The 24,236-nt window shown below is 47.8% G+C and overlaps 8 protein-coding genes across 8 annotated transcripts; 3 read left to right on the forward strand and 5 right to left on the reverse strand.

Moving 5' to 3' along the window:
- Nucleotides 1–113: 113 nt before the first annotated feature.
- On the reverse strand, nucleotides 114–5,124 carry PGRI_090680 (Engulfment/cell motility, ELMO; the record flags this gene model as incomplete). The annotated part of the gene is made up of 5 exons (XM_040796781.1): nucleotides 114–1,835; nucleotides 1,904–2,638; nucleotides 2,910–3,346; nucleotides 3,394–4,768; nucleotides 4,858–5,124. 5 exons carry the CDS (start codon nucleotides 5,122–5,124, stop codon nucleotides 114–116), a joined length of 4,536 nt encoding a protein of 1,511 aa, XP_040650211.1.
- Nucleotides 5,125–5,503: 379 nt separating this feature from the next.
- Nucleotides 5,504–6,960, reverse strand: PGRI_090690 (protein phosphatase regulator REG1; the record flags this gene model as incomplete). Its single annotated transcript, XM_040796782.1, has 2 exons — nucleotides 5,504–6,470; nucleotides 6,545–6,960. 2 exons carry the CDS (start codon nucleotides 6,958–6,960, stop codon nucleotides 5,504–5,506), a joined length of 1,383 nt encoding a protein of 460 aa, XP_040650212.1.
- Nucleotides 6,961–8,511: 1,551 nt separating this feature from the next.
- tma22 (putative RNA binding protein Tma22) lies at nucleotides 8,512–9,505 on the forward strand (the record flags this gene model as incomplete). Its single annotated transcript, XM_040796783.1, has 4 exons — nucleotides 8,512–8,563; nucleotides 8,627–8,646; nucleotides 8,888–8,975; nucleotides 9,081–9,505. 4 exons carry the CDS (start codon nucleotides 8,512–8,514, stop codon nucleotides 9,503–9,505), a joined length of 585 nt encoding a protein of 194 aa, XP_040650213.1.
- Nucleotides 9,506–9,668: 163 nt separating this feature from the next.
- Nucleotides 9,669–12,160, reverse strand: PGRI_090710 (Cgr1; the record flags this gene model as incomplete). The annotated part of the gene is made up of 5 exons (XM_040796784.1): nucleotides 9,669–10,395; nucleotides 10,483–11,254; nucleotides 11,565–11,697; nucleotides 11,862–12,007; nucleotides 12,103–12,160. The coding sequence occupies 5 exons, from the start codon at nucleotides 12,158–12,160 to the stop codon at nucleotides 9,669–9,671; spliced, it is 1,836 nt and encodes a 611-aa protein (XP_040650214.1).
- A 472-nt stretch (nucleotides 12,161–12,632) lies between these two features.
- Nucleotides 12,633–13,619, forward strand: amcA (putative mitochondrial ornithine carrier protein AmcA/Ort1; the record flags this gene model as incomplete). Its single annotated transcript, XM_040796785.1, has 2 exons — nucleotides 12,633–12,698; nucleotides 12,756–13,619. 2 exons carry the CDS (start codon nucleotides 12,633–12,635, stop codon nucleotides 13,617–13,619), a joined length of 930 nt encoding a protein of 309 aa, XP_040650215.1.
- Nucleotides 13,620–13,989: 370 nt separating this feature from the next.
- Nucleotides 13,990–15,440, reverse strand: PGRI_090730 (Peptidase C12, ubiquitin carboxyl-terminal hydrolase 1; the record flags this gene model as incomplete). The annotated part of the gene is made up of 4 exons (XM_040796786.1): nucleotides 13,990–14,121; nucleotides 14,173–14,446; nucleotides 14,950–15,334; nucleotides 15,386–15,440. The coding sequence occupies 4 exons, from the start codon at nucleotides 15,438–15,440 to the stop codon at nucleotides 13,990–13,992; spliced, it is 846 nt and encodes a 281-aa protein (XP_040650216.1).
- Nucleotides 15,441–15,788: 348 nt separating this feature from the next.
- Nucleotides 15,789–16,478, forward strand: PGRI_090740 (cytidine deaminase; the record flags this gene model as incomplete). Its single annotated transcript, XM_040796787.1, has 5 exons — nucleotides 15,789–15,858; nucleotides 15,924–16,057; nucleotides 16,169–16,254; nucleotides 16,310–16,391; nucleotides 16,440–16,478. 5 exons carry the CDS (start codon nucleotides 15,789–15,791, stop codon nucleotides 16,476–16,478), a joined length of 411 nt encoding a protein of 136 aa, XP_040650217.1.
- Nucleotides 16,479–16,835: 357 nt separating this feature from the next.
- PGRI_090750 (vacuolar protein sorting/targeting protein 10) lies at nucleotides 16,836–23,732 on the reverse strand (the record flags this gene model as incomplete). The annotated part of the gene is made up of 4 exons (XM_040796788.1): nucleotides 16,836–17,466; nucleotides 17,532–21,469; nucleotides 22,013–23,365; nucleotides 23,700–23,732. 4 exons carry the CDS (start codon nucleotides 23,730–23,732, stop codon nucleotides 16,836–16,838), a joined length of 5,955 nt encoding a protein of 1,984 aa, XP_040650218.1.
- Nucleotides 23,733–24,236: the final 504 nt, after the last annotated feature.

Below are 24,236 nucleotides of genomic sequence, written 5' to 3' on the forward strand. Positions count from 1 at the left end.
AAGAGTCACGAGATTACAACTCCATATATCTACATGTACATATGTATTCTATAATAGGGACTACATAGTATACAATATATTTGTTTCTCTCTTAAATTGTTAAATTATGTCGATCAATCAACAATATCATCGTCACTGAGAATCAATTTCTCTTCAGGTTCAGGTTCCAAAACATTACTGCTGGGTGGTTTCATAGGAGATTCCTCCATATCGTCGTTGCGAAGATTCTCGCTGGAATGAATGCTAGTAATCTTATCCAACTGCCAATAATCTGGGTCTTGATGTCGAATTGTAGCCATATATGGCAGTTGATGGAGCAGTAGATCATTCCGGGCCATCATCGTGACCACACCTGAACTGTCTTCGTTTCCTGTCGAGACCCTTCCAACCTGGAGATTTTTCCAGGAACTGACACCCGTAAGGTCAGAATTTTGAGAAAGATGTTGTCCAAAAGGATCAAGTAATCGGTTCATCCATGAGTCGATCAATCCATCGATCTCCTCGGACGCTCTCCACAATCGTAGAGATGCTGGGTAAAACATCTTGTAGGCATCACCTGCGCGATTTCGTCCAGTTCCAGACCCAACCCGTCTCTTGACTGGATATGGAAGAGCAAAAAGAAGACCACGCGCCGCAACTTGAAAACTCATTTCCTCCTGCCGAAGTACATCCACACCGCTACCGAAGGAGGTGATTCCAGTTCCCGTCCCAGACCGTGCCCCTTGTCCTGGTCGACGGTCGGCGCTGAGGATATCGCTATCGGAGAGTGCGTCGATGCAGTCGTTGAAATAGTCGGTAAAATTATCCCCATCACAGGATGGGATGTAATTTTCGTGAAGAGCACTGATGAACGTTGAGATGTCGGTTCCAGTCTCGTCGATTAGATCATTGACCAATACCTGTGAAGCTTTTGGTCGGGCATAACGGCGTAGATAGTTCGGTGGCGGTGGAAGGATCTCAACATCGCCCTCGATCAGACTAGGGTCCATGCGTTTGTTGTACACTATCTTACCAACGGCGTGGAACATGCCCAAACTCGCCTCTCGCTGGGTTATCATCTTGAGAGACTCTTTCTCCATCGCCGTCAAAGCAACCTCGCCTCGAGCTTTCTTTGTTTTGGCCACACTGCCTCCCCATCTTCCCGTATCCCTCTTGAGACAAAGGAACTCGAGAGAGGAGATTGCACTGCGGATATCGCCGATTTCAGAGATACTATCTATAACGCCCGGCCCAGGTATTTGTACACGTCTGGAATTCAATGCCTCTCTGTCCAAAATAGATCGCAAAGCCTTGTGCATAAAGCTTGGTGCAATGCTATTGAAATCCAATATCGTTGTCCCGGGGTGATTGTAGATCGTGGGCCCCAGTAACCGGTGAGCTGTCAGGTTATCTGAGCTTGAGGACGCAGATCCTAGCAAAGTCTCCGACACAATGATCACTATGGGCGGGTGATTCGCTCCAGAACTGCCCCGGGCATGATCATTTGCAGAGGCAGCCAAATATTGTTGGAGAGACGCCCGAAACGCCGTAAGGGCGGAGGACGCCCGACCAAGCACAGTTGGAAACTCTTCTATGAGAAGTATCCGGTGGTCCTGAGATTTCTCACCTTTCTGTGGATCGAGCTCGCTGATATTTTCGAGGTCAAGGCCTCCAAATTTATTACCCCGTCCAAGAAACTCTTCGAAGTGCGCGCTTACGGATTGATAATCGCGAGCTCCAAATTCCAAAACCGGGGGATTCTTCCACTCGACAATATCGTAACCAAGTGAATCAGAGAGCAGGGATATAGTGGTGGTCTTCCCACTGCCTGCCGGACCCCGTAGGACAAGTAACCTCTGTATATTGTCAGAACCACCTTCAACCCCCAAAATCCCGAATTATGCTCAACTGATCAAAAGCTCACCTCAGAACGTCTCCCAGCAAAAGCATCTTCGAGCCAATGCTGTACATCCGAGACCTTTTTCTTATGAACGGCCAATTCGCTCAGGTTGGCCGGAGCGAAGCGCTGAGCCCAAGGTCGACGGTCCGGTTCGCCAGCCGGTTGCACAGCCAATGGCTCCTTTGAAGTGCCATTTGTAGAGTCCATAGATAGAAGGAACCGTTTCCTTGTCTTCCGCGGTGGTTTGACTGGGGCCTTTGCCTTTGGCTTTGGTGCTGGCTTTGGTGCAGGTTGACGCGTCTGGCTGGAGCTCACGGCCACCAGACCCGTTCCCGCTCGCTCATTAGCTAGATGCTGTGTGAAAATTTCATCGTAGGAGTCGTAGTCATCCTCAATCAGGTCCACGTCGACAGTCTCCCTGACCGGGAGGGACTGCTTCTCGGTCTTTTGTGCCCATCGCTGTCCCTCTGTTGCGGGCTGAAAGAAGCTGTGTAGAGATTTGGATTTTGGATCAGGGTTTGGTGACGATTTGTTCTTTTTGTTTGAAGGTGACGAGGGAGGCCGGGTTGGTGTTGTATCGCGTGAGTAGGAGGGTTTGGGGCGTGAGGAGAGGGCGAAGGGTTCTGTTGGTTCGATAGGACTGGAGCTATCTGAAATGATGATGGGATTTCGTTTTGATTTTGTCTGCTCCTTTGAATCCTTAGATTTGCGTTGCCTTTTAGGAGGACGACCGTCCATGATGAGTTGGACAAAAAAAACCTGGAGAAGTTGAGATCTGATAAGCTTATCTAGACCTTTTGCCGATGGACGACATGATATGAATTTGTATGAATCTATATGAAATTTTACAAAGAACATAAGATTATATATAGAGATATTAATATGTTAAAGTACATTAGAACTATTATATTCACAAGATAAATCGCACAACGGGTATATTAACCAGAATCTGAGTCGGCAGAGCCAAAAACCAAAATCCTATAAAAGAGAGAAGACGTAAGGCAAATGTTCCCTATACGCCTCCAAATACATCATAATAATAATCTTCATCCAAGCCATCTCTTGCAGGGACCTGGGGAGCATCACCAGCGAAAGTGGCGTCGTCAAACCGCACATTGAGCAAGCGGATCTTCAGCCCATAGTTGCTGACCAGATCAATTAGCTTGCTTGTCTCTGCGGTGATGGGTTGCTGGTTGAGGAGCATCAGCAGACCATCTAGCCATTCGGACGCGATGCTGTGTGAGGACGGCCGCAGCGTGAGCAGGACTACCTCCTTCTGGGTGGACCTGCTGCCGGACCGGGCGTGGCTATGGCCTTTTCCATGTCCAGAGGCTGTGGAGGGGGCGAAGCCGTGGATGGTGATCTTGGTTGCGGGTTGCCGTGGTGCGGTCTTCACGGTGGCTGTGGAGGAATGGTCTGGGCTGGTGGAGACGTTGGAGACTACAGATGATACGATTGAGAGATCGACTGTCAAGGTGTTAGCAGCAAATATAAGCAACTCGGATGACGCTCACTTTTCTCTGGTAGGGTGTCCAGCTCCGGAGGTCGATCGCCCATCAGGTCAAATTGACCAAAATGTAAGTATCGTCGATTATGAGAGAGCTGGGCATATTGATACCTGGCAGTAGACTTCTGCACCGTGCCGGACTCCGATTTGGAGTGAGAGTCCAGAGCGAACCAACTGCCTTGGAGCAAAGATCGGATTCGTTGCTCCTTGACGAACTGGAGGGCCTCATGGTGAAGTTCCTCGCGCACCTGTCGCAAGTGTTGGCCCCATGCATCCTCGTACGTGAGTTCAAGGAGTTCCATCTGCAGCCCACGCAATCGATGGTATTCGAAATCGGCCAGTTCCTCTTCAACATCCTGGACATCCTTGATCCGAGCAGCTCCGCCAACCACCGACTCAATGAGGATGCGTACGAGCTCGATGATCTTGTCCAAGTCCTCTTCCTCGGCGGCCGTCGCCTTCCACAGGCGGAAGAAGGCCTGTAACCCGGCAACATGTAGTCGGGTCCAATGTAATAGCAATGGCTGGAACAGTTTATCAAAACCCGTACGGGACTCTGAAATGAGATATGTTTTTGTGTCATCCATATCGGACTTTTCGACCTCGAAATGCTCGTATAAAATAGATGTGACAGCTAAGGATGCCCGAGCAATCGGACACCGCTGTCGTGCCGGCTTTGTGGAGTGCTCCAAGAGCATATTTTGAAATTCATCCCCATGACTGCGAACATAGTCCGCTAGATCCATCATACCAAGAAACCCGACCTCGTAGAATTCACCTGCCGGGTTCTCCGTCTCAAATCCAAGCCGCCTCCACTTTTCTGGATGGTGTCGTCTAGAGCGCCGTGTATCGTCACCATTCTCAGTAGCCTCGTCGGGGATCTTCTCTGGGTTACTGGCTAGGTATATCCCTTTCAGCGCACGGCGGTGCTCCGGCTTCTCCTGGTGGACAGGGATATCTCGCCATTTGCGTAGCAGGATCTTGGTGAGTGACTGGAATTCCAGGAGTGGATGTGCTAGGTCCTGAAGGGCAGAATCCTGCATGAGCACATAAACCGCTCTGATAACGCCTAGGTCCTGTAACTTTTGAATGAACTTGGGCCACTCCGCCTCGGGGTCGTGGGTGATCGAATCGCGCATGAGCGAGTTGATCAATTGGAGCGCATTGGCACATAGCGCATGGTCTGCGGAGGATAATCGGCTGACGAGCATCTCCAGGAATTGGGGGTATATCGCGATCGCAGGCTTCAGGGCGCGGAAACCAAAGTTGTCGACCTGGGATGTACGGTTCCCGGCGTATGGATGGGATACAATAGAGACGAGAATGGACATGGCACCGCGGAGGATGTTGACTAGAGGATGAGTGACGATCAACTCGACAATCTACATAGTAGAGGACAGACACAATCAGCATCTGAGCCCGTTGGAAAAGGAACAAACACAGAGAGCGATGGTTTTCAAGGATAACTCACGCGCTCAACCAACTCCTGGTCAACACATTCCCATCCCTTGTCAACATCAAGCAGCCTCGAGAAACTCGTTAAGCTATATGCCAAAGTATTTCCGCTCGCATGAAGGGTTAAATAGCGTAATCGAACCAGACCTCCTTCTGCGATGAAGATGTCGGCGAAGGAAGGGTCTCCAATGTTGCTCTGGAGCTTGAAGACGGCCATTTTTCGCACGGCATCTTCATCACTACCTAGGCGCTCAACCAATTCAGCGACATTGACGGTCTCCATGTCTTCTTTTTTTGAAAAGGTTCAAGCTTGAAGTTCAGAGATCAGGGGGTGGGGAAGATGGGTTTTGTCGATCTCTTTAATTTTAAGCATATGTAACGGAGTACTATATGAACACACATCGAAGTTGAAAGAAAAAGATATTGTAAGTGTATTAACCTCCTTATATACCTCGTCTACTATATTCGATTTGAAAAAAATTGTCCATGTTTTATTTTTTAATGCATTAGTTCGTTATATGATCCCTACAATCCCCCAAGTGATTCTATATAAAATACAAAATGCGCCAAATCCCAATCCCTCATCTACCCCCAAAAATAAAACGCCTGTTTCTTTCATTATGTACGGTCCATTAATCGTAAGTTCATGAAGATTGTAGAGATCAGCGGCGCCAGCCCACATTCCAAATTACATGGGCAATGTCTCGGGCAGTGTTCACAGTGTCCACAACCCGATCCAAGATACTACTGCTAGAGGTCTCAGTCTCGCCTTCCGGCATGATCATACCCGAAGCAGTCAATCGGAGGGGTCGATCTGATGCTGGATCATCTTCCATGAGCCATGCACGATCGCGATCGGGGTAATTGCCCGTGAAGTCCAGACTGGGATCTTCACATTCATCCAAAAGGAAGTTAGCCGAGGGCTCTGATGAGCCCGACGGACGTATGGTCTCCACAGAGGGAGTGGGTGACAATGTCCGGGTAGGGGTAGACCATCGATCAAGGATGGTCTGAGCGGGCTCGGGAGGATCTCCCCGATACTTGAGCGTAGTTGAAGGGAGAGGAGCGATGGTTTTCCCGTCGCCGCTGGAGCTGTTGCGTGGGGTGTGGTTGCTCAGAGAGGACCGGCCGGAGATTTGTCTCATCATGACTACACCATCGTCGGAAGATGACTCGTCAAATGTGGCCGGCCAATCATCCTCATAGCTCTTAGCCTCAACCGCAATGCATTGTACGACTTCATTGTTGAAGTGAATGTGGCGCCGTTCGCTTGGAGATGTCACCCCTGACGATGAAGAGGTAGTGAGAGTGCCACCGAGAGAGTAGGTCGAGCTTCCAGTCCGGTGATGCAAATGGTCCAAGTCTGTGTTGGACCTCGGGAAAGGGGGTCGAACCCAGTGGTTCTCGGCTTCTTGAGCTTTGAGAATGGCCCCGGCATGCTGGAGTAAGGTATGTTGCGATAGCGACCGCTGGAGGATGGCCTCGGAGGCGGTCTTTTTCTTCAGGATTGGCTTTCGGTCTAGATAGAAGTTTGGTGTGTCCAAGCGACTCGGAGGGGGGGAAGGCGAGGTTGCATGGTCGGAACTTTTTAGTGGCCCGTATAGCCAGGTGACATCACAGTCTTTCAGCCTGGGAACAGGTTAACGGAGGTGAACGCAAAGGGAGTGAAAGATTCAATATGTTGTAAAGATCCATAAACCTACCAATTCAGGCTTTCCGGCGATATCGTCTTCAGGTTATGCTTGGCCTTAGCCCATGTCCTCCAAGAAGCATTCTCCAGTCTCACTCCATTACTATAATCGTTTCTCCGACTTGTCACATAACGCCAGGAGGACCAGATATCTTCCTCCTTCCAGTCATGTGAAAGGTAATCCACATGCCTAGATGGCTCATCTTCAATTAAGCTGTCATCTGCCGATGGGGTCTGTAATGTCCACAGGTGTGACTCTGTCGACGCGTCACTCATATCCTCTGGTCCGTTGACATTATGAAGGGATTCTGTGTAGGGAGGTAGAATGTGTTCGTTTGACCCGTTTATAGGTTCGTATGGGAGTTTGCTGGGGATAGTGAGGTTTGGAGAGGGAAGATTTGGGGGATCCCCGCGGTAATCATCTTGCATGGGTGATTTTCTGGGGGCGTGATCTTCTAAGAAATATCGCTGGGTAGTGGGACCAGTGGAATAACGTAGAGGATCTAGGAATGGCGAATGAGTTTCGCTGGAAGTCAATAAGGTCGTCATATCCCTTTTCCTCTTTTTTTCTTTTTTTTGTTTCTCTCTCTTCAATGATAACAGGAAAATGTTCAAATATAAGGGGAATGGGAAGAATATAACTGTGTGGATCTACCGTTTCCGGTTTTTTCTGGGGGAATTCAAAGAGAAAAGCTATTTAAAATAAAATAAAATAAAATAGTTCTAGTTCTTTTAGATCTGAAACTAGACTGTAACTAGTAAATAGTAAATGAAACTGGTAAACTAGTAGACTAATACTCCGTACAAGGTATACATAAATAATCTGATTTCTCTATATTCCGTACTCTTGTATATGTAGATATCTATATAGCTACCTAGCTACACTATTAAAATACCCATATTAATATTATATATAGAGTATATATAACTTCTATAACTTATAACTTGACTTGACTTATAAGTTATATATAAAAATATCGGAGTATCACGGAGGCCTAGAGCCGATGCATCCGGGTCTGAGCGTCTTCTTCCTCGGACCCCCTTCGATCCACATATATATATAAAAGGTCTAGATCTTTTAGTATTTTAAAAAGGAAAGTCGAATTTAAGCAACCCTCTGAATCAATAGTATAGTACTTTTCAATTTTTTATTTTTTTTAATAGAACTAATCACTAAAAAAGAAAGAAAAAAAAAAGAAAGAAAGAAAAGGAAAGGAAAAGGAATGTTGTACACAGAAATTGCCTTTGTCTGTGCGGTTGCATACAGAAAAACCCTTGACCATACAGCCAGTGATAACCGCACATTGCATGTTATGTCAAGAAAAACAGGAAAAGAGTAAGACTGATTCCTATAAATTCACATGTTCTAGCCTCTATAGAGTGCCACACCCCTTCCTCACGGACCTCTTAATGTTTGTCGATCATTGGCTATCAATAACTTTTGCCTCTTAGCTTTTGCTCATAATCTAGTTGACGGAGGCTGGTTTTGACATCCCCGATGCAAATTGGAGGGATTGCAAGGTGGCAAGATTGCAATTGACTATGATCTTATCAGACGTTTGAGCTATCCACCAATTGGTGCGTCGGATCCCCTATCATGAGCTGCAGTACGGAGTATCATGAGTTGCAGTTAAACGGCTCATGCCGAGGGATTTTCCATTTTCATCCTTTCCAGTTTCAGTAGGGATATGCCCCCTTCATGGTCAGATTGGACCCATCAGAGTTAGAGACAAAAGATATGTAATGTCGTGCTGATGTTGGTCCAATCTGAGATGAGCAGGTAAAATAATCCAATGATGAGCAATCAGTGACACGTGATATCCCAAATAGGATTAGTTGGCAGAACTGCACCGCAGACCCACACCACACATCCACCCTCAAGACGATATGAACACAACGCCATATGTTGATTCTGGTAAAAGAGAAGAGAGAGAGAGAGAGAGTCTAGACCAAATACCATTTACTTCTTTTTCATACACCATGGCCGAGGTAGAAACACCAGTTCAGGCAAGACAAATTGTCTATTGTGGAGGTAAAGGATTTCCCCCCCCCTCTAATACCACAATGTGAGAATATCGCACTGACAGAATCATAGTCTGCACATTACCACCCGAGGTACGAACCTTGCCCCCCCCCCTCCCCCCAGCTCCCAGTCACAGAAATGAAAAAGCTCAGCCCATTCCTTTTCCCCCGCTCTTGCCCCTGCTTCTTAGCTCTTATCGACGGGGTCCCAGCTTCATGCGTGGCATAGCTCCTAGCCACTGAAAAGCGCCCATTAGAGCCTGCATAAAATTGCTATTGGGATAAACCTTACAGTGCAAGATACATGTTTCTGACGTGCGGGGTTCTTATCTAGTACTGCGAGTTTGGAGGTACCGCTAAGAAATGTGAAGAATGGCTCAAGGAAAACGAGTCGGATCTATGGGACACACTATACTCTGAAGGTACAAAGCTCCCATACTACTTACCTACATCTGGCAATTCTATAAGCCTGGAAATGAGACAGATATTCTAACATTGCTTTTTTTTCTTTTCTTTTCTTTTATTAGATGCTCTGAACGCCAACCTTTCTACCCTCTCCGTCTCAGCGCAAGAACGGGCCGCCAAAGATGCTGCCAAGAAGGAGGCCAAAGCTGCCGCCAACGAGGCACGCGATAGCGAGCGCAAGGCCGCCTCCAAGGTTCAGATCAAGCGTGTCGAACGTAACAAGCGCAAGTACGTGACGGTTGTGATCGGACTGGAAGTCTTTGGACTAGAGAACAAGAAAATCGCAAAGGACTTGGGCAAGAAATTTGCTACAGGCTCTTCAGTGACACGTTCACCTGCCGGTATTGAGGAGATCACTGTTCAGGGCGATGTCAGTGATGACCTGCGTGAATGGCTCCTTGAGATTCACGGCAAGAAGATCCCCGCGTCTAATATCGAATTGATTGAAGACAAGAAGAAGAAGAAGAGCGAGGGCCCCATGGTATAATGACGAACACGAATCCTTTTCCGGACTGGGTATCATGACATAAAATCTAAAATAAAAGTACAAATTGAAGACAATTCAAGCCGAAAACAAAACCAACCCAAACCAGGGCAGGATCCGAGATTAGGTTCTAGGTCCAGGGCCCGGAGCACAAAAAAGAAACATTTCACAATTCAATCAGCACGGTCAAAGGATCGGGTTCCGCAGGTGTTGTATCATACCCTGACCGGACGGTTGAAGTTGGACCAGCCTTGGCTAGGCTTTCGCGGCGATCTGCAAGGTTGGATGGGTACCGAGCAGGCCCTGCATCAGACCCTGAACTTCTTGCGAGATCGAGAACTTCATCCCACACTTCGGACTGAGGTGGCACAGAGGGCGAAGAGTGGTTCGACATTGTCAAACATGATGTCCCAGCATGGGGAAACCAGAATAGTGGCCAGTTTTGGATGACCAGAGCGAGTACAAGGACTAGCACAGCGCTTGTTACAATACCCCAGAAGATGCGTAGTCGACGACTGGTCCGGGTTTGCCATTCTGTTTCCCGCTGCTCCCAGCTATCGATCTCGTGTCGTACAGTCTCGAGACGCTTGGCTAGTTCTTCGACACGCTGTTGGCCTGCTTTCATGCGTTGCTCTAATGCGTCGGCCTTTTGGATCTGTGGTTCGAAGCCTTTTAAGTCGTTGAGCTGTTTGCGGATATCTTGGTCTAACCCGGCCGTTTCGCGTTCGAAGTCGTTAAGAAGTGTTGATGCCGAGTCGGAGAGTTCCTGGAATAATGAGATAGTTGAGTTGAGCGCTGTAATTTTCTCAAGCAGGTTATAATAGGTGTAATCCAGTCGGCGGGTGACGTCTGTCGCTAACGTCCCAATCGAAGTCAATGCAGACCGTAGATACCTGGGAATAACCATTAATCAATGTCCTATGCGTAAATAAGACCCCTAGAAAAAAAAAAAAAAAAAAGAAAAAAAAAAGAGAACATACTCCTCGCCCAGCTTTCTCCGCTTTCTGACCTTCTCCAAATCATCCATAGATAGAATCTCATTCCGGCGGATAGGCGCCAATCGCTCGTGCTGCTCAGGCGTATCTAGTAAACTCCCCTGCCGACCATCCGATAGACCAGTAGTCGACTCAGACCCCCACCGACTCTGGGTGGCCTCCCTTGTAACCGGCCTCAACAACCCATCATCGCCCTCACGGTCCTTATCCTTCCCGCCCGACCAGGTAGGGAGCAATCCCCTTGCACTCGCCGAGGAAGCCAGGTGGCTCATGGGATTAGGGAAGCGCAAATCTCGCGACTTGCTATGTTTGTGGCGGTGGGATTTTGCCCCATCGAAGGCGGATGGATCTAACGAGCGAGGGGATGGGGATGGGCGGGTTCGATGTCGGGAAGCGGACTCTCCTTTTGGGGAGATTGGACCGTCATCGGAGCCATGGCGATGCGAGCGACGGGATTTTCTTCGGTCTGTTTTTGGGCTTTCTTGACTACCAAATTTGGAGAGGTCCTCAGACTTTGATTGGACGTCGCTGACTTGCTGGCTTTGGTTCTGACTCTGGGTGGGTGGGAATGTGGCAGAGACCCCTCTTGATGTTGAGAAGGATGCTTTATATGGAGGTTCCATGGCGATACATTCTGTAAAGAAAGCTTGGGGAAGCTTTGAAATCTTTGGAGGCTTGAAGACTTGGAGCGCTTGAAGTGGTTGAAGTGTGGAGTTTGGGGATCGATGACGCCAAGGCTCAAGACCGATCAGCGAATCTGCAGCGGACAGCATCAGACTAGTCCTCCCGAGGACCCTTGGCCCCTTATGATTACGCTAAAGAATAGAATGTGATTATAGAAAAACACTTGTTTTGCTCGCTAGTAGTGACCTATGACCTAACCTCAGAAAAAACGCCTGTAATTGAACAGCCCACGCCGGAATGAGTGCCCAGTCTTTCCTGCCAGGGACAAGGAAGAAGGAAGGAGTCTCAACAAGCCGATGTATATACACACAATGCAGTCCTGGAGGAGATGGAGAGATGATATGGCAGAGATATAGAGAAAAACTGCGAACAGTCTCAAGAACTGAGCAGCTTGTTGCGCTTCTCTCTGCGCTTGAGACGGTCGAGTCTCTTGTGGTGCATCTTCTCGGCCATCTTCTCATAACGTAGCTTCTCCTCCTTAGCTTCTCGGCGGTCCTTGATGCGCTGAATACGGGCCTATAGGGGTTCATCAGTTAGTGAAATCATCCTGAGGAAGTGATGTGTTGTCGGGGGATATGTCATTTGATTATGGAGACAGGAGATGGAGACAAAACAAAGACACAAAAGGATGAGGAAATTAAGACAAATTAAAAAAGAGAAAAGGAATAAGATCGACATACCTTCCGTTCAGCCTCATGCTCTTCCTTCATCTCACGTTCAAGTTCCTTGACAGCGTCGCTTTGCTTCTTGAGCTCTTGACGCTTAGCGTATGAGGTCAAACCCGCAGTAGGGCGGAAAGCCTTTTTGGTGCCATGCCAGTTTTTACCTGAAGGTCCGATGGGGTTAGCCGGGGTGACGAGGAACAGTAGGGAAGTGGGGAGTGGATATTATATTTTTTTTAAATTTTTTTTTTTCACTTACCATTTTTCCGGACGCCGGTAGTCGGAGGTACAACTGGTGTAGCCGTTGAGGTAGACATAATAAAATATGTGACTTGGGAAAAAGAAAGCAATTCCAAGTGGGGGATTCAAGGAAGTGGGTGGATGAAACGTGAAGCAAAAGCGAGACAAGGACGGAGAAGTTTTTCTTCCACTGATTATCTCGATCTGATAAAATATCTTGGCGTCCGCTAACAGAGAAATTGCTTCGGCCCAAATTTCCTAACTCCACCCTTTTTTTTCCCACTCTTGACTCACTTCCCAGGCTATTTTACATTATTTATTATCATTTTTCAGCTTATTGCGGGCCACCATCAATTTCATTCTTCTTCTAGCTTTCTGCATGGTGGCTTGGCACACTCTGTAGGCCCATCAAATCCCTCGTTACACCGCCCCTCCCCCCACCAGTCCACTCCTTATAACTTCCGGCTTCCCATATCATGATCCCACGATAACACTCTTTTCTCTTTACCGATCTTGATGGCGACAGAGCATGCTATCATAAGTGAACCGATGGAGCTACCATCGCTCCCGCCCAATCAGGGCCTTGAGGCGATAAAGGATATCATATTTGGATCGGTAAGGAAGTCCTTGGCACATGCATGTGAGAGATTTAGACTGACAGTCTTTTAAAAGTCAGCAGGAATGGCAGGCAAACTCTTCGAGTACCCCTTTGATACCGTCAAGGTTCGACTACAGTCACAACCCGAACACCTCCCTCTTCGATATGCAGGACCAGTGGATTGTTTCCGACAGTCTTTCCGAGCTGATGGCCTCCGGGGATTATACAGAGGCATTAGTGCCCCCATGACTGGAGCTGCAGTGGAGACTAGCTGTCTCTTCTTCAGTTATCGTCTCATTCAGGATACCCTGCGCGCTACGGTCTACTCAGGCGTTGAACACCTACCATTCATCGCTCTCATTGCTTGTGGAGCTCTATCCGGCTCGGTGACATCGCTGGTACTCACACCTATTGAACTGGTGAAATGCAGGATGCAGGTACCCGCCGAGTCAGCGGCCCTCAAGCCCATTGGCCCCATGACCATCATTACGAGCATTTTCCGCCAAGAGGGGCTGGCAGGATTTTGGCGGGGTCAGATGGGAACCTTGATCCGGGAAACCGGCGGAAGTGCAGCGTGGTTTGGCGGATACGAGGGTGTATCATCGCTCTTTCGCAAATACAACAAGTCGAACCCACAGTTGACCTCTGACTCGCTCCCCATCCACCAACAAATGATTGCAGGAGCAACGGCTGGAATCAGCTACAATTTCCTGTTTTACCCGGCCGATACAATCAAGTCCCGCATGCAGACTGTAGATGTCTCACGACTGCCGATTCATGCTCAGAAACAGACCTTCTGGGGCGTGACCAAAGCTCTGTGGAGACAGCAAGGGCTTAAGGGCATGTACCGCGGGTGCGGGATCACCTGTGCGCGCTCAGCACCTAGCTCAGCCTTCATTTTCACTGTTTATGAAGGATTACGGCAATATTTTGGATGAAAGAAAGACCCTTACAATTCCCCTGCATATAGACATTTTTTTCTCCATGTTCCTTTTGAATTTTCCATATCTGACTCTTTGGATTTTGGCATCGTGCGCTATACCCCGGATACATTCGAACACGATTCTTGACTCTACATTTTCATTTCTATCTCTCCTTGTTCGATCTCCAGTGCCTCCGATGATATACCATGGCTCTCCCTGTGTTGAGGATTCTCCACATTGAGAATGAAGGCATTCATTCGACTTTGATCTTTCAATTTAAAAATTTTCTCGGGTTTATTTTTTTTGTTTCGTATAGAGTTGATTTGAGATATTGCAAATAAAACTTGGTTCTAGTTGTCTGACTCGATGCTCCCACTATCACGTTTTAGTCTAATCTCTCGCCGCCACGGTCGACAGAGCTATACTCGAAGTATTTGACGCCTTGTTTAATGGACTCGTCTATAAGATCAATTTCTTGACGTCTTTCATCATCATTTGCATTTTTGGGATTGGCAGTCTGTTCCATATTAGTTAGGTGCGTAGATATTGGTTTCGGGGGGACACTTACCTGGACACTAAATATGGCCCAAACCCGGGTTGAGGTTTGATATTTTACATTCTTGAAGATGGCAGCTGGGTCTTCAAGGTTACCTTGGATTAATGTGATATTGGATGACTTTTGAGCGAACTTCTTCGCCGCAGTGGAATCGGGGTTACGAGTCACGGCGAGGATCTTGAAAGGAGCTTTTTTTTTTTTTTTTCTCTCTGGGAGGTTCTCAATTACAGAACCTCCTTGTTTGCCTATGGCACCTGTGATGAGGATTGTAGTCATTGTGTTATTACTAGTAGGTGTTTCATATGTTGTATAGTATCTGAATTTATACACTCTTTATGACGTCACATAGATATGAGGTATATAAACATATTAATACGTAGTTATATAGCATATATAGCATATATATATTAATATAGCAGCTAAATACATATAAACCACATAAATATATAACACATGTAGCATGCATAGCATATATATGTTAATATATGTTAATATAAAGTACATCAATTATTCACCGCAATAATACTCATTCCCCTATGAACTACCTTGTCGGCAGCATGTAAAAACTCCCTCACCGTCATATCCAGCCCTTCCTCTTCCAACAGATCCCCTTCCAATTCACCTCGCAATAAAGGACCATTCATATCCCCATTCAATTCCCACACCTTCCCATCTTTCTTAACAAAAGCAATAAAATGAAATCCACATTCCTCTTGTGGTAAAGGTACGATTGAGCACCCTTCCGATGCCGCATCCATATGTGCCTCTTCTAAAAACCTCGAATCATACAAGAGCCGTGCCCTCTCCACCGGCCCCAACTCAACCGCAAGTTTCACAATCTTCTCTAGCTCTGATCCAGCCGTGACATATTTCCCATTCTCCAGGTTGACAACCACATGTAATAATGCCATCAGCCCACACGCATGTCCAATCGTCTGCTTCATCCACAGTACAGGCTCATCGGCCCCGCTCCCGAGATACTCGGGTATGCTGTGTTCGACGCCAGAACGCACGGCAAGGTAGATGGGTTTGTCACAGAGGAGGATGAGGGCGTTTACAGGTCGTGGGATCCGGGAGAGCATTTCTGGGGTGGTGGAGAGGATATCATGGAAGGTGAGGCTCGGGGATACTCCGAGGTTCTTACATAGATGCGTATGAACCTCTGGGTTGTTTTCTAATTACAGTGAGAAAGGGGGTTTATATCTTGGGGGGTAAACTGACTTACCTAGTGGTATAAAGGTCTTTTGGCCGTTGATGACCTGAACTCCTAGGTTAAACATGTTTGATGAGTATGGAGATCGTATGTTGGCGTGGGAAGAGGGGGGGGGGGGGATGGCTTAGTCATTCTAGCTTTATAAACATATTTCTATGGAATATATATATAATCCTATATATATATATATATCTATATAGGATATCTATAGAACTATAGAATATACATATAACATCCATTTAATAGATATATCCATACCAAGTAATTCTATATAATAAATATAACTACTTAACACAATATAAAGATCGAATGGAGTTATCACCGGAGTCCGGTCTATACATAAAATCGCCTATCGGATAAAAACATCTTCCCCTCTTCTCTTCTCTTCTCTTCTTTCCACATTCCTCATACCATTATGTCTCTTACAGCCCAGGAGCTAACAACCCTTTCTACCAAGGCCATTGACGCCAAAGCGGCTGCCTACTGTATGATCCTTTAAAGAAACACCATATACATATTATCAAGTATGAAGAAACTAACCCCTTCCCAGGCCCATACTCTAAATTCCGTGTCGGAGCATGTATCCTCACGACGTCGGGCGAGTTCATCTCCGGCGCTAATGTCGAGAATGCCTCCTATCCAGTTGGAACCTGTGCTGAGCGCGTCGCTTTTGGCACTGCTATTGTATGTCTTATGTTATTTCCTGATTTAGTTCACTACGGGAGGGTCTTTGGTTGTCCTCTATCATATTGTTATTCTCATATCCATGTTTAGACCAGCTGCTAACTCCTACAGGTCGCCGGCCACAAAGATTTTAAGGCTCTAGCGGTTGCCACGGATGTTAAGCCTGCTGGCTCTCCTTGTGGGATGTGTAGGCAATTGTGAGTTTTCCTCTGCTTGATGCCCTTTCGTGGTTGGCTCATTGGACCATTACAGTATTCGCGAGTTCACCTCGCCTTCTTTCCCGGTCTACATGTACGACGGGGAGGGAAACTATAAAGTTATGACCGTGGAGGAGGTAAGTTTCTTTTGTTATATCTCTTCGATTCTCTGCTGATGAACCCAGTTGCTGCCCGATTCTTTCGGTCCCGAACATCTTAAATAGAATGGGGAATCGAAATATAGGTACTATTTCGAATGAAAGAGGGAGCGTTGAAAACATGCATGGTTTTAAAATCTAGTGGAAAGAAATAGGTTTCAATGAAATATATGAAAAAAAAGGTGAATCCTGTTTTGTTCAATGGGATATACACCCATAGCCCTAGAGGCCTCTATATAAAAGTCAAGAGCCACTAACGTACACAAACCGAAAGCGAAAACAAGAAACAAAGCAAAAAAGCTTCATGGACGCTCATGTTGCAAGAATCAAACACCAAAAAATCTCCAACTGGAAACCACAAAAAGGCAGCTATATCAAAAATTCAAGAAACCATAACTATTATCCTTAAACCAAAGCCAAAGCCTAAGCTTGCTCTTCCTCGTCATCAAAATCATCAGCTCCAAGTAACTCATCCTCATCATCAACAACAGAAGAATAATCCCCTCTCCTCGCCGCAAATGAGCCACGAGTAGAATAAGGTCTTTGACCTCCCCGCCCTCCAAACAACCCAGACGAGCTTCGCGCTAGGCTCTTAACAAGTAACGGCAGAGACTGCGCAACCGCAACAATACCCGCAATAATTGCTACGGGTACTGCGATCAGCATCGAGTCCCTGGATAACCAGCTCTGCGATGAAGCAGCCCCGGTCTCGCCTAGCCGGATCTGTCCGAATTTACCATCCCAGTGCGTGTATGCGTACCAGCCAACAGCGACAGCAACAGCGATAGGTATCACGATCGCGAAGAATAAACCGATTCCGCTGATGCCGTGTTTCTTTTGGTATTCTTCCTCTTTATTCGGGCATGGCCTGGATACGTCTTGGTCTAGGAGGAGGCCGCCTACGCAAGTTGTTTGAGGGATTCGGCGGTAGCCGGTTGGTTCCCAGTATTCGACTCTGTCGGGGTCTTCGGCGCATTGTGCGATGTGGTCTTGAGGTTGGAGGCCCGGAACGAGGCCGCAACTGCCGTCATTTTGGATTTCATAGTTATAGTCACTGGTTCGTGTTAGTTGGTATTTAGATTGGGAAAAGAGGATATAATTGGTTCTGTGTCTGCTTACCATTCGAAATCAGCACGGGTGCAAGTACAGTTCCGGCCGATGCTGTGGATGTGTGGCTCGCGCCAGGCATTCCAACACTGAGCGGCAGGTCGCTTGCGATGGTACTCCTCCACATGGCCGAAGAGACAGTTCTCTTCCTGGAAGGGATGAGTGGGGGCCCAGTCATAGTAATCGCTTTCATCGTCATTACAGTCGCGGCTCCAGATACCGCTGAAGTCAAGCGTGATGGTGACACGCTTGCTATCATCTATGCCCCAGAGTAGGAAGTTCTTCGATGTGTCTGATGGCACGGTCGAGATATCATCGATGACCAATTCCTTTTCGGCGAACTGGAACTCGTGCCAGGTCATACCTTCGTCAAGTGTGTAGTGTACAACCTTGGTTGCCTTCCGGTCACTGACGAGCACGATTACTGAGCCTGCTGCGCCGAATTCCCACATATACTGTCCTTTTTTGACTTGCGTCCAGGAGATGCCGCCGTCCCTGGTGAGGTATGTGTCGGCTTCGGCTGGGCTAGTGAGATGCTCACCAACGTTGCCGAGCGCGAGCATCAGGCCGATAGCGGAGCCAGAGTAAAGAGTGTCACGGGGATCGCGGCGTTCGGTGTAGCCGTGGAAATGGAGAGCACATTTCTCGGTACCCTTGCTCTCCGTAACGGAGCAGTCGAAGCTCTTGCCATCGGCATCATGAGTTGGAGGGGCTAAAAGCATCCACTGACCACCGTCGTTGTGGGTGATCATAGTGCGTAGCTTTTTGGCCGCGCCATTCTTCTGCACTTCTTCCCGGTTCGAAACCACATTGGCAATGGCCACGCCTTCGAGGCCGTGCAACTCATCGTAGTCCGTGTAGCCGCGGTCGTTGACATTGAGTCCCTCGAGACTCTGGACAAAGTAAGTACCGTTGCTATTACTCTTGACTAGAGAGCCAAAGCTGTTTTCATTCCCCCCGCCCACCTTCACAAGAAGGAACAACGCGTGCGGGGAGCTAGGGAGGACGGTATACTGAGGGACCTTAATGTTGAAAGGGAAGTGTGCATCAGCGTAAGTGCGGCCGTCGACGCTAACGCTGGCATTCAGGTATTCCTTCTGATCTCCTTCGTACCAGGCGACAACGATGAAATCATTCCTAGTAGCGGAACGGGCAATGTTCTCAAACTTAACGTCCATGGTAGAGAAATAATCATCACTGACGACCAGCTGCCGGTTATTGTTCTTTTCCTCATCTTTATACTGCTCGCAAACCACCAGCTTTTCGCTGCTGTTGCGGCCCTCGTGATATCCGAAGTAACAACCATCGACTCCAATAAGCATCGGGTCCCAACTGGCGCCTCGCTTATCGGTGACGTACGCCTGCGAGCGACAGGTCTTCCCACCACCATCACAGTCCTTATGACCAATCCAGATAAGGGAATCCTGGAATTTTTCGTGGAAAGCCAGCGGGCGGATGCCCTCCCTGTTCGGCAAACTGGGAGCCTCAAAGAAGTGGAAAGAATCACCATGATTGATAGTGTAGTATACCTTCTTGCTATCTGTGAGGAAGAAAGCCGCATCACTGAAGTAAGGATGCTGGACCATTCCTGTAAACTTCTCATCCGCGTGGATTTGTTTCCAGCTCCGGCCATGGTCGCGTGAGACATGTAGCTCGTATTTGTCTGTGAGCATCATGATCGTCTCATCAACACCATTGTTACTGGCCTGTCGTTCAAGATAGAAGTAGCTTATCTCCTTGGCAGAGATGGTCTGTGGCTTTTCTGCACGAGGTTTGCCATCGGTGATAGGAGGAGGCCCGGTGACATTCGAGCAGGAGCGTTCAATCTGATGGTCGAGATTCTCGCCACCTTCGCGGATGCATGAGTTGCCGGGGATGAGGCGCCATCCCGAGGGGCCCATGTACTTGTCGCTTGGCTCATTACACTTGCCCGGCGGCGGTGTTAGCGGGATAGCTGGTAGACACTCCTTGCGGTCCTCGCTACGAACAAAGTTGTAGTCGCATTCAAAGTCTTCAGCGGAACACTTGCAGGGTTTGAATTCAGGGCCGCTGATGGCGAATTCTTTCTTTATAAAGCAATCCGCGTTTGCCTTGCGGCGTTGGAAGAACTGTTTATGACCCATCAAACAATCCGGCTCGCCCTTTTCATTTAATCGGGCAGTCCACTCTTCAAGGTCTTCAGGGCCACACTGGCGCTCGTGGAGGTCATCAAAGTCAATGAAATACATGAGGATTTTGGTGTCATCGCTGGAAATACCAACGAGCAGGAATTTGAGGCTGCTCGAATCTGGAGTCGAGATCAGGTACAGCGGCTTGATCTTCTGCTTCAGCTTGATGGACTCCCACTCTTTCCCGTGGTCAATAGAATATTGGACATTTTCCGTCTGGCTGCCATCCACGACAGCCATGATCACACCTCCCTGGTCGCCAAATTCGTACCGGTGCGGGCCTTTGAGCGCGCGCCGCCAGGTAAGACCCGCGTTGTCTGAAACATAGAGATCACCCTTGGAGTAGTCCTCGAGGTGACCGCCAGTGTTACCAACGCCCATGACCAAGCCTGGTGCTGGACTTGAGAACATCCGGTGATCTGGCATGGGCATCTCGCGCAGCGCGGCGTAGGTGGTCATCGAATGGATGTGTAGCTCGTCTTTATCAGCCTTGAGAGGCTGGAAGGTTCTCCCGTCGTCAAAACTGATACTGCTGATAAGCTTCTTTTGAACCGAGTCAGACTTCCCAGCTTCCTCCCAGTTCTTCACCGTGTTGACAATCGTGATACCTTGGATACCTGTGACTTTCTCAAAATCGACCACGCCACTGAGGTCTTCGTTCGTGTGTTCGATATTTTGTGTGAAGTAAGTGCCATTGGAGTTGGATGAGAAAAGGCGACCCATCCGATTATCCCGCCAGGTAGTTTGCACGTCGATCTGGATGCTGTAGTTGGTGCTTTCTAAGATAGTATAGGCATCCTCTTCAATGCGGTGCTTGCCAAATTCCGCGCGGTGCCACACATTCGAGTCGTCACTAACGTACAACGCCTGCTCCTGAGTACCGCGCGATTGAAGACGCGCCACGATGTACTTGGACACAGAGCGGACCTGAAGACTGATACCACTCAGTGGTTTTCCATGGTCCAATTTCGACTCGGTGCCCTCCGCATCATCTTTGAAAAAGGTATCGGAATATATCAACCGTTCTGTACGGGTATGCTCAAATGGTCCCTTCAACCCAGGAACCACACAAAGGATCCGATCTCCTATCGACTTCGGCACATCTATGTCCAACCCAAATTGCGGGCGGCTTGCGGCCCATATACATTGAAGCGTCATCTGGCGCAATGGGTGGATATTATCGAAGTCGTCGATGGTATAATACGCTTGTGGCATGCACCCAAGGATGGTGCACTCAAGACCCATGAAGATAACCTTCTTCGGATCCCAGCCATTGAACTCCAACGGAGCCGCGCGCATCGACCCAAACGGCATGGAGTCCACCTGGAAGGGCTTCCATGACTTGGCCTGGTCGGTCGTTATCCAGTGTTTGCCCTTTTCGCCGAGGATGTACGCGCGGTTGGCATCAAACGGGTGTTCCAAGATCAACTCGACAGTGCCTTCTATGGTTCCATCCTTGCCCTTAATAATCTCCCATTTCTCTCCACCATCAAAGGAGACATGCGCAGTGAGGGAATTCTTGTCACGGTAGAGGATGGTATTTGTGCCGCGGAAGTAGAACAGGTCTAAAGGTGCAGCGTTGAGTTCATGGGTCACGATGTTCGGCTCGTTTCCTTTTGCCGCTGCTGGCTGCGAAGTCCATACCAGCAACAGGCTCAGTGTGAGCAGCAGCCACCGTGGGATCATGACCGGTGATGCGTAGGCATCTGATGGGGTATGTGGGAGCTTGAGCGGACCGGACCGGGAATTGGTCAATCGATAGATAGAGGGGATATAAATTCGCTGGAAAAGAGAGGATTAGAGGATATCAACAAATGAACAAGGTATAAATGTCGTAAGTTAAGATAGTGATACTGATGACGGAGCTGCGTGGCCTTCTCCAAGGCTGCCTTGGGAAGCTCCCTGTCACGTGAATTTCTTATCAATCCTATCGACTGAACCATGGTACGAAGCAAGACTACTGACAGTTCAACCATGGATGATAGTATTTAATTGGGACTAGTGTCTACAGATGAAAACATCCCCTGAAGGTGAATTGTACTGAGATGAAGCAGTTGGTATGTACAAAAAAATAAAAAATAAAAAACACACTGCTAATTAGATACATAAAAATATCGGGAGAACCCCAGAAAATAAAAATCGCTCAAAATGCAGGAATTGGTGCCTGAAAAGACGTCCATAATGGTATAGAGTAGAAATGAGTTCGTACCGAACAAGAGCACCTTGTTGGGATAACACGAGAAATATGGAAAGATAAAACGAAGGTCAAAGTCGGGATATTTAAAATCAAACTCGGCGTCGGAGCTTGCGCCACATCTTCCTCACCATACCTTGCTCGTCCAAGTCCGAGTCCCAGATCGACTGACTGCGATCAGCGGGGGGAAGTGCGGCCAAACGCAATGGATCTTCTTTTTCTTTGGAAGCAGGAGGGGTGGGAGAGTCGGTCCGGAGGTCAGGCCGAGTGAGAGTCATTTTGAGAGTCATCTCACGATTTCCTGGAAGCCGTTGTGGGACCCCCTTGGTTCCAGGCAGCCAGGATTGGCGTCGTTGCAAGAGAGCCGAGGATTCCACGGAGGGTCGGGTCGCGTCCCGCTGTTCGAGCACGGGCGAAGGGATTGGTTCATTTTGCACCGAACCCCCTGGACTCCCCACCATGGTGCCATCGTCATCTTCGAAAAACGTGCCAAAGTCCGAGTTGACCAAGGTTGGTCTTGGTGAGGAGGTTGATTTGGGTGAGGTTGGGTTTGGTGAAACTGGTTCCGGAGTGATATTCTCCTTATTTGGATCTAGCGAGGGAAATCCGAATTCAATGGCTTCGTCGAATTTTTGTGGGGATGCCAGATACACGCGCAATTTCAAACGGGCATCGGGGTCTTGGTAGTATTGCGCACAGGGGTCGATGCTCGAAGTGGATGATTTGGGGGCATGTTGGAATCGGCGGGATGATGGGCGCGATTCGGGGGTTGGGTTAGAGAGAGGTGTTAATGGTTGAGAGCGGCTAACAGACGGGAGTCCCCGAGAAGAGATAGGTGTAATTTCTAATGTTTTGCGAAGGTGGTTGGAAAAAGATAAGGAGCGACGAAAAGAGGGACGGGATCTCTTTCTTGTGGCAGCATCTGCCACATGAGCATGGTATTCATCAAGAGATAAATCAAGATCCCCATCGTCGTCAAGCCACCGGAAACTGTCATGGAATGTACGATCCATGTTTGGGTCTTCTTCGTCTGACTCGGAGTCTGAATAGAAAACCGTGGATGACTGAACAGACACGATTGTCTCGGGGTGAATATTAGAAGGTCGATAGGTCTCGGAATCTTGACCGGTACGTCGGTTAGAATCTCGACGGTAAGCTTCGTCGGCAGCGTCGTATATGAGACTTTGTCTATAAGCGTTCCTGAAACGTCGACGTTCTTCAGGGGAGAATAGCTTTTGTTGAATCTTAGCGGGGAGAGAATGGAAACGCTGGGAGTCCGCCTGGGCGGCCAGGTAGGCCAATTGAAGAGAGCCGGATTTGCGTAATTTTTTGGAAGAGGAACGTTTAAGCCCTCGCTTCCGTAAACCACGTTGATCAAATGTACGAGGGGTTCGATAGGTCCGATTATCTTGATAAATTGCGGTAGGGGAACCGTGATCAGTCTGATCTAACCGAATGCGCAAGCGTTCGACATTCGAGAAGAACTGTTCGAGTCAGCTGTGGAGTCAAACAACATCCCATGCGCTCACATTGGCCAGAATTGACCAATGTTGGCCAATGTTTGCTTAGCCACAGACGATAGTACGAGTGGCCAGCCTCCACCGAGGGGGGGTTCAGGGGCAAAATCACACAGTTTAATCACAAATCACAGGGCAAAGAGCAAGGGAAAAAACAAAGGAAATAGGAAAAATGGAGAAAATGGAGAAAACGGGCAAATCAGTCTTGATTGGGTTAAGATGATCCCTCTGTGGAGGAGACTATTGAGAAAGTCCGAGCGTGTGACGGTGAAAGGAAATTTGCCCTTACTTTTCTTCGTACTGCTGGAGGTAGTGATTCAAAGTCCTGCGACATTGTAATGTTCCGTATAAGGATAGGGATAGAGATAGGGATAGGGAATCGGAATAGGAATAGAAATATATCACACAATATATGAATATAAGTAGTTATAAGTAATGTAGTATAACAAGCAATATAGGAGTATAAATCAAGATGGGGAAAGGGAATTTTAAAGAGAGGAAAAGAGAGATCTATATAACATAAATATCTTGAACTCTTTGATCTGTGACAGAGGATGCTGTACATTAGCGCCGTGTGATGACTTCTATTTCAAGATCTTACCTGTCATATATGTATACCCATGATATACCCCTCGATATGATCTATCATGAACCTCTTGTTCACTGCGAACTTATTGATACATCTATATCTAGATCTATATCTACATCTAGATCTACATCTACATCTATATATTCTATATCTACATTTTACATTCTTCCATATTCTATATACTCTACAACAGGATGCCAAGTCAAGCCATGTCACCAAGCCACCAAGTTACGCGCCTTGGGCCAGTAA

This window comes from Penicillium griseofulvum (assembly GCF_001561935.1).
Source record: "Penicillium griseofulvum strain PG3 chromosome Unknown contig_12, whole genome shotgun sequence".
In the NCBI taxonomy this organism is placed as follows: Eukaryota; Fungi; Ascomycota; class Eurotiomycetes; order Eurotiales; family Aspergillaceae; genus Penicillium; species Penicillium griseofulvum.